Source organism: Trifolium pratense, linkage group LG2 (assembly GCF_020283565.1).
Source record: "Trifolium pratense cultivar HEN17-A07 linkage group LG2, ARS_RC_1.1, whole genome shotgun sequence".
Taxonomy (NCBI): domain Eukaryota; kingdom Viridiplantae; phylum Streptophyta; class Magnoliopsida; order Fabales; family Fabaceae; genus Trifolium; species Trifolium pratense.
Genome location: NC_060060.1, coordinates 41,212,569 through 41,222,337, shown reverse-complemented (window position 1 = coordinate 41,222,337; position 9,769 = coordinate 41,212,569). Strand labels below are relative to the sequence as shown.

General features: G+C 31.1%; 1 protein-coding gene and 1 non-coding gene across 2 annotated transcripts; both read left to right on the top strand.

Annotated features, from left to right (window-relative positions):
- The first annotated feature begins 410 nt into the window (after positions 1–410).
- LOC123909106 (protein HOTHEAD-like) lies at positions 411–3,902 on the top strand. Its single transcript, XM_045959882.1, has 6 exons — positions 411–565; positions 1,026–1,371; positions 1,843–2,141; positions 2,652–3,043; positions 3,204–3,739; positions 3,848–3,902. Exons 1-6 carry the CDS (start codon positions 484–486, stop codon positions 3,900–3,902), a joined length of 1,710 nt encoding a protein of 569 aa, XP_045815838.1. The 5' UTR covers positions 411–483.
- Positions 3,903–5,287: 1,385 nt separating this feature from the next.
- Positions 5,288–5,390, top strand: LOC123911976. Its single transcript, XR_006810834.1, has one exon. It is a non-coding gene; the product is annotated as a U6 spliceosomal RNA (small nuclear RNA).
- The last annotated feature ends 4,379 nt before the right edge of the window (positions 5,391–9,769 follow it).

Below are 9,769 nucleotides of genomic sequence, written 5' to 3'. Positions count from 1 at the left end.
ATTAATGAAGGAGTATGGGGCAATAAAAGCAACACAAAATCTGCATTTTCTTGAATTTTGTGGGGCATGCAATTTTTTTACATCATGTGTATTTGGTCTACTGGATCGTTTAATCTGGTTCAAGCTTCCTTCCGATCGTAGTTGTGAAAATCGAACTGTGGTTCTTCCTATCAAGTCAAGCGTCAATTACTATTGGATCAACTAACGATTGATGTCATACATGTATTTCTTCTACACAACAAAAATATAAAAAAAATACTGATAGCATTAGTTTTAGTTTGTGCGATAAAAAGTAAAAATAGTAAGTAATCTTTATGTTAGTCAAAGTTATAGCCGCTGGTATCGTTGGACTTTGCACATTATATAAATCATCACAAGAAGGGTTGGTATGTCTCACAAAAACATACTCCACCATATATTCCATTCACAAGGACTAATCATTATTTGAACTTATTGTTCCTCATATAAGTCATAAGCTCTAAAATGGGTGTTTGGTTTTGGAGGCTAATTCTTCTTTCTCTTGCTGGAATTATCTTCTCTCCTAAACATTGTGTATCTCAAAAAGGTAATAGTAATGTATTTTGTTTAGCTCTCTTTTGGTTATAACTTATAACTAATTGCAGCAAGTTAAGATTGTCAAATTGGTAACAATAATTTTAATAACTAATATGGATGAATGCATAACTATTTTGCTTAATGAGAAGAAAGCAAGAAAATCTAAAATTTATATCCAAAATGGGCCTAAGCGTAAGCCTGGCCAAATCTTGTTTTTGGCCTATCGAAACCAATTTATTTGAACTTATTTAATGACTTAAACACTTATGAAACTGTTTGAAAGAACTTATAAAAATAACTCATAACATGTTCATGAGTTGTTTTCAGCTTATCTTTATAAGCACTTTCAGATAATTTGTAAAAAACAGCTTATATTATATACAAAACAATTTACTATAACACTACACAGGAAACTATTTTGTTTACTAGTATAGTAAATATAAAACTAATTAAAATCCTGATTAATACAGAAACAGGTAGAAAATACAAGTTTATGCAAGATGCAACTTCAGCACCAAGAACATCCTACTATGACTACATCATAATTGGTGGCGGCACCGCAGGGTGTCCATTGGCGGCGACACTGTCACAAAATCACAATGTTTTGATGCTTGAGCGTGGTGGATCACCTTATGGGAACCCAAACATAACAAATTTAAGTGCATTTGGTGATCCATTATCTGATACCTCTCTTTCCTCTCCTGCTCAACGATTTATTTCTGAAGATGGTGTCATCAATTCAAGAGCTCGTGTTCTTGGTGGTGGAAGCTGCATTAATGCTGGATTCTATACTCGTGCAAGTCGTCGCTACGTAAGGTAACAAAAAAAATAAACTAGTTCTGGTCCTTAATATAATTAAGAGAAAATTTATTTTTTAATTCATCGAGAATCTAATATATACATATATGGTGTATAACAAGGTCGGCCCAACACTTGTGCTACACATGCAGGCCTCTATTTTTTTGGGCCTAAAAAAATTACATGGTAGTGAGTCTCTACAAAAAATAAAGAGGTTGATTTAAAAAATAAAAATAGTAGTGGATTTTAATTTGAAATCCACTGCTATTTTTATAAACTATTTGTGTTTTTTCATTAAGAAGTTCATTTTTAACTTTCGTCCAGACCAGGCCTCCAAATAGTCAGGACTAGCACCAGTGTATAATATAAACGAAATGCATTAAATTTTCAATGAATTTAAAAAATAAATTGTCTCCAGTATTAAGAACCGGAGAGAGTATTACACAATCTATACTTCATATTTTTGTGTGCATTGGTTGATGTTTTCAGAGAAACTGGTTGGGAAGAAAAATTGGTGAATGAATCATATAAATGGGTGGAGAGGGTGGTGGTGTTCCGGCCTCCTGTGCTGCAATTTCAATCAGCAGTTAGGGATGGATTGTTGGAAGCAGGGGTATTGCCTTACAATGGCTATACTTTTGATCATATTTATGGGACTAAGGTTGGAGGTACAATCTTTGACCAAAATGGTCATAGACATACTGCAGCTGATCTTTTGGAATATGCTAACTCCGATGGAATTACTCTTCTTTTGCATGCCACTGTTTATAGGATCTTGTTTACTAAAGGTTTTCATCCTAATCCTTAATTAATTCATCATATTATTCATTTCATGCATCAAAAGAGTCGATTATCATTGGATCGAGATCAGATGGTTAAGATTTCAATGCATATTTTAATTTTAAAATCTAAAATTCTAAGCTTGAAATTTACATCTTCTGATCAATATCCAATGATCACCACCGGCGTGAATACATTCATTGTCAACTGCAACAAATCCTTGAAATCACTTTAGAAGTAAATATTTGAAGAAAAAAACTTTTTTTTTATATCGTCTGGATGTATACTCTTATATAAAAACATAATTTTTTACTATTTTTTTGTTCAAGAAACCATTAGGCTAGAAATTCACCTCTTGGGGTGAATAAGTGGGAGATCCCGATTCCCGAATTCGAACTCTGACACCTACATATATAAAATACGATATCCATATATAATTGAGTTATGGGATAATTTATTTTGGTGGTTTGGTCCAATTAATGATATTTTGTGAATGCATTGTGCATGATATGAAACAGAGAGATCAAATTCAAGGCCAGTTGCATATGGAGTTGTATTCAAGGATGCTCATGGGTTAGAACATAGGGCATATCTGAAACAGGGGACTAAGAGTGAGATCATAGTTTCAGCTGGTGCACTAGGTAGCCCACAACTTCTAATGTTGAGTGGAATTGGACCAACCCATCATCTTAGGGAACACAATATTGATGTAGTATTGGATCAACCTTTGGTAGGACGGGGAATGAAAGATAATCCGATGAACGCTGTTTTTATCCCGTCTCCTACCCCCACAGAAGTATCCCTCATCCAAGTCGTTGGTATTACCAACTTCGGCAGCTACATTGAAGCCGCAAGTGGTGAAAACTTCAACCGTGATTCTCAACAAAACTTTGGAATGTTTTCTCCAAAGGTACGTGCATCTTAAAATTTAAATTAGATCTATATATTTTTATGGACTGTCCTACCGTGACACGTGTGAATGCGTGATCCAAGCTCCAAATTTTTTTTTAAGTAAAAGTTTGATGTAACAAAATTAATTAATTTTAATTGGTCACAAATTACAAATGCAGATTGGTCAGTTTTCAAAGTTGCCACCAAAGCAAAGGACCCCAGAAGCCCTAGCAAAAGCAATAGAAAAGATGGAGAGCCTACAAGAAGAAGCTTTCCAGGGTGGATTCATTCTAGAAAAAATAAATGGTCCAATTTCAAAGGGTCATTTGGAACTTAGAAACACTGATCCAAATGAAAACCCTTTGGTAACATTTAACTATTTCCAAGACCCAAGAGACTTAGAAAAATGCATACAAGGCATTAGAATCATTGAAAAAATAATCGATTCAAAGGCTTTTTCTCCATTTAAATACAATAACATGTCAGCTTCTAGTCTAATTAACATGACTGCAAATAGGACTTCAATTTCTTTGGCACAATTTTGTAGAGACACTGTGATGACTATATGGCATTATCATGGTGGTTGCCAAGTTGGTAGGGTTGTCGATCGCAATTATAAGGTTCTTGGCGTCGATGCATTGCGCGTAATCGATGGTTCTACTTTTAATTATTCTCCTGGAACTAATCCTCAAGCTACTGTTATGATGCTTGGAAGGTAAATTATATAGTTAGTATATTCATATTACATTGTTGAAATTGCTACTTTATATGAAGAATTTAAATATCTTATGGTACTTGATTTTTTTATTAATTTGGTCTGCAGGTATATGGGAGTTAAAATATTGCAGGAGAGGCTTGTTGCTGATGAAACTAAATAAAATTGTATAAATTAATTTAGGCTTAATTAGTTAAATGGTCCCTTAAAGACATTTTTTGTTTCATATTGGTCCCTTAAAGAAAAAAAGTTTCATCTAAGTCCCTTAAAGATAATCCGTTAGTCATAATGATCCTTTCCGTTAATTTTAAAAAAAAAACCGTTAGTTTTGCACAAGTCCACTGTAACTAATGGTGTACCACCAACATCCAATTTTGTTTTCCTTCTTTCATCTTCAACCTTCATTTTGTTCTTCATCTTCAACAACAATTTTCATAAACTTCAACAACAAAATTTCAAATCTTCAAACAAACTCAAAATACACACTTCAACCCAAAAAGTTAAAATCCAAACACACATAAATTAAAAATAATTCAATTATCAAACTTAAAGAAAAAAAAAAAAACAGATCTGTAACTTCAAGACCCAGATCTGTAACTTCAAGTCCATTGTTAGTTATTTTGCTTTCGTGTGAAATCAAAATCAAAAACACCATATCTATAACTTTTTTTTAAACAACTAAATATCGAAAATCACATCTTTTCAAGCACAAGAAGTATCCAAAATAGGAAAACAGATACACAAAAAAGATTATGGGTGAGGACAAGAAGATTATGGGTGTTGCAATCCTAGGTTTTTGTTGAGGACATTGTTGTTTTGTTCAATGGAAGAGACATATAGTAATATCAATACAATGGAAAGATTTGAGATTTTTTTACTTTTATTTTTTTATTTTCTGGGTTTGCTGTTTTTTTTTTTATAAAGAAAATTTCTGGGTTTGTTGTTGAAGATATGAGGTTGTTTAATGAAGATGATGAAGAAGGAGAGTGAAGAAGATGAAGAAAAGTGAAATAGTATTAAGTGTTGGTAGTTTACTATTAGATCCAAAGAAGTTAAAAGATCCAATGGTGTTTTTTTATTTTAAAAAATCAAACGGTTAAAATTTAAAAAATTAATGAGGTCTATGGTGGACCATCTATATTAATGGTCCACCATATATATTTAGAGTTAAAAACTAACGGAAAGGACCACTATGATCAACGGATGTATCTTTAAGGGACTTAGATGAAACTTTTTTTCTTTAAGGGACCAATGTGAAACCAAAAATGTCTTTAAGGGACCATTTAACTAATTAAACCATTAATTTATTATATGGTTTTTTTTTCTCTATTTGATGTTCATCAATTGGGGTTAAGTCACTGAGAAAATCCACTCTATATTTAGATTATATCAAATTGTTACTCCAAAATCAATGCAATATTGTACCTTTGTTCAATTGAATATCAAACAATTAATGAACCAAATAAAATTGTATGAATTAATTTATTATATGTTTTTTTCCCCTCTATTTTATGTTCATAAATTGGTGTCTACTCTACTCATGGAGAAAACCCCTTCAAGGATATCCGATAAAATTGGAACGATATAGAGAAAATTAGCATAGTCCCGTGTAAGAATGACGCACACAAATCGAGAAATCGTCTAAATTTTTTAAGCATTCTACAACATAAATTTATGAGGTTTTTTAAGCATAAATCGAAAAATGTGTTCCAAAGTTTTTGTTCAACTGGAAAAGAGAGTCATGTCGGGGGGAGGAGAGAATTTGGGGTTAGGCCCCAAAAAGAAGGAAAAAATGATTCTCAAAAGTTATAAACTCAATACTCCAAAGTAAAAAAAGGTCTCGATGAAAAACATAAATGCCTCTAAGAATATATATATATATATATATATATATATATATATATATATATATATATATATATATATATATGAAAATCAGACAACAATTTTTCAACTCTTTAAGAATTTAAGCAACTATAATCTTTGAATTTTTTTTAAAATAAATTTTTGAATCCTATTTTTTTTTTTTGGTTATAACTCTCTAGTTCCTAGGGGAAATGAGCCCTAGTAGTCCAGAGTTTGGTCGCGAGGTAAGTAAAGTCTGGCCAAGAAATTGTTCCACCCAGAAATCGAACTCGGGTTCTCCCGAAATCCGTCCTTTTTGGTGAAACTCATTAATCACTTGAGCCAAATGACTTGATGAATTCTATTTTAAATCAACAACGTCTTGCAAAAATTAAATGTATTTACTTTATTTTACTGAAAATAAATTTTCAATAGCATTTTTTTTTTTGGTATAAATTTTCAATAACATTTATTATTATAATTTAATAAATGGTTTTGTTTCGAACAATAAAATGTAAATAAGACTAAAATAATTTTGATAAAATATTATTATTTTTTAAACAAAAAAGTCTCACTTTAGAGTCCATTTTAATTCACGTTTAGTTTTAGATTGGCCCTAAAATATTGTAAGTATATCTTTTTCTTCATCAAGGACTGAGACTCTACTTCGAGCTTATATGTCTCCTCTCTCCTTCACTAGAAGGACCTGAGTATGTTATTCTATCTCTTACCTCTCACTTCATGCATCAATTAACTTGAGCGTTGAAATGTTTATTAATATTTTCAACTTCAACAACAACCACATTGATGCGATGAGCTCGGTGTCAATAAATTTTATCAATATCTATATAAATATTTTTATTTTTATTTATTTTTGGATCTAAAAATGCACGAGACGAGGGTAGTCAAAAACAGTATCTTGCGCTGCACTCGTGGGGTCAATAAACAAGAGCCATATTACGTTACGTGTATAGCGAGGGAATATAAATAATCATTTAATCATCACAATTAAATATCAGATTTTGTTGTTATTTTGCCAACGTGAAGCTTGTGGCTGCTACAAATAATATTTTTTCAATTGTTAGGAACTCAATTAAACTCATCTCAATTAAAAATGAGAGAATTTTGAAGAAAAAAAAATGGAAAGAATATTAGAGGAATTTGGAAGGCGATGAGTTTGAAGGGTTAATTTTTTTTTTTTCAGAACACAAAAACATTATAATTTGATGAAATTAAAAAAATATATTGGAGAAGGGGTTTTGGAAAGACTCAAAAAAGCAAAAGTTAAAAGAGGTATTTTAAAATACTTCAATTAATAAGATTGAGAAAATTAAGTCTGCCGGAATGCCGAACTTGGATTAGTGATGTTCGGAAAAACAATCCCAATCATTTCAACCACATGTAGGGATGGCAATTTGACTCATACTTAGAGGGTACCCGCAAAAATTACCCACAACAGATAGGGTAAAAACCCGCATTTTGGGTACGGGCACGGGTATGGGTAATTACCCGCAAAAATGAACGGGTATGGGTGCGGGTACGAGTACCTTAGTACCCACCCCGCCCCATACCCGCATAATATATATTTATTTATTTATTTTATTTATATTATTATATTATAATATATGTAAATCAATTTAAAACAATACAACTCTACTAAACTATTACATATTTTTAATAAAAATGTTTATTTATAACATAATATAAAAATAATGTGAATATTTAACATAAATATGAACTTTAACATAAGGTTGGTAATAATTTTGTTTATAATTTTCATTAGTCAATATTAAAATCTTTGAAATTTTTTTAATTATATTAAAATTATATGATATTTTATAATTGATCAATTTATTTTTAATAAAAATGCGGGTAACGGATACGGGTATAGGTACCTAGGTACCCATAGGGTATGGGGACGGGGGCAACAGTTGTTATCCACGTGGGTATGGAGATGGATACGGGTATTTTTTCAATCCGCGAACATGAGGATGGGTACTATAGTACCCTACCCATTACCGTCCCTAACACATGATCCCAACAAACATTTACTCACAAAAATTCTATATGTATTGAAAAGGCAAGTGACTTTTGGCCACTATCCTGCATTTGATCAATCTTGTGTACCGTAACTTGCCACGTGTCCTTCTCTTAAGTGTGAATGTTGGTAAAAAAGAGGGCTAAAGCCCAAAATTTGAACCCATAACCATATTGATTTTAAACTTTGGATCAAGTATTAGTAAAAAAAAAAAAAAGAACAATTTGGATCAAGTAATTAGAATTCCTAATTAAAAATTAAATTAAAAATGATGATAATTAAAAGTGAAATCTCAATTGATAGAACTGTATTATATACGTAAAAGTTAAAATTTAATCGCAAAATTTTCCACTTATCAGAAGAATTTTTATCAAATATTCCCTCTAATCCCTTATATAAGAAAATTTTTGTTTTCTAGATTCATAGAATGATTCATGTATTTGGTCTATTTTTTAGACCAAATACATCAATCATTCCATGAATCTAAAAAAATAAAATTTTTCTTATATTAAAGACCGGAGGAGGAAGTAAGCAAATTAAGTCACGCTTAAGTTTAAGCAAGTCACACCCAAACTAGCTCACTCCAAGTCAATATTGCACTTAATTAATTTTTCAGTCTTGAATTGCATGCTATCGAATTTTCAAATAAATAAATGTACGTAGCATCAATCCACATTAAAATTAAATAGGAATCAGCCTCGGTCTAAAGGGACCAGCCTCAGCCATGTCTATTTTGCTTAATTTTTCATTGTTCCCTTACGAAAGCAAAGCATAGTATATATTAATCCAAGACTTCAATTAATATAAAACTTATCGTCAAAGAATATATACGTACCAATATGAAATGCAAATGCCTAAGATATGTCCAATTAAATGGCGTACTAGTATTTTGTTGTCTTTTATTCACTTCACCTAAAGAAAAAGATTTGGCAAGTGATTAAGGGTTTTAACATTGTACTAGTCACTAAGCCATAAATAAATAATAAACTGGGAAGCATGGAACACGAGTACGGGTATCATGAGGGTCCCTGCACATGATTTAAAGTCGAACAGCCCTAACATAATGTAATGCCACAGTATATATATATATATATATATATATATATATATATATATATATATGGGTTTTGCTAACGTACACCCACTTGTTTTTTAGAAGGTGTGTATTAGCAAGTCATAACTAAAAAGTGGTAACATACACTTTGAGGTGCATGTTGCTAAAACACTCCTTCTAAAAAATAAGTGGGTGTACGTTAGCAACTCCTATAAGCATTTGCTAGAATACACCCACTAATTTTTTAGAAGGTGTGTTTTAGCAACTAAGAACTAAAAAGTGATTAAATACACCCTAAGGTGTACGTTGCTAATGCACACCTTCATAAAAATGGGTGGGTGTGTTATAGCAAATCTCTCTCTCTCTCTCTCTCTCTATATATATATATATTAACCGATCCTAATTATACTCAGTAGGTTTTTGGTCGATTTTGCCCAAAAAATTATTAAATTGATAAAAAAATATAATGCTAAATAGTATTTACGGGCACTGATTAAATATATTCATATGGAAATTTGTTTCGGAAATTATGCTTTCAATTTTTAAAAATGTAAAAACGTTTTGTCAAAAAAATAAATTAAAAAGTTATCCTACCACGATTAATTTTGTCTTTTATTATCCATTTTGGTATATATTCAGTTTGTTTGGGTGTCGGGCTATACCGATGATGGGTAACGGGCCGGTTATTACGAGTTACATTGAAATTTCGTTACTATATATATCTAAAATTCTATTGATCCAAAAAATTACATTCGTCAAATCGTTTAAAATTCCGTATACAAGACAACAAAAGATAGAATAACTGAATGAAACAAATAGGGTGATATGCAATTATTTTGTTTCAAATATTTAGATATAAAGACAATAATAAATCAAGTAGATACGAAGGATAAATTAAAAAAAAATAGAATATTAAAATATTTTCCGGACCTCCTTCTTCAACATATTATAAGCTTGTAAAATACTACTATATAATGTTTCTCTCTTATATGAAAGCTGGAATATAACAAAGAGATTGAGAAAGAGGGGAAAAAAAACTAATGTACATCTTAATGGCTGTTAATCAATTTTAGTTACTATGACATAGATTTTA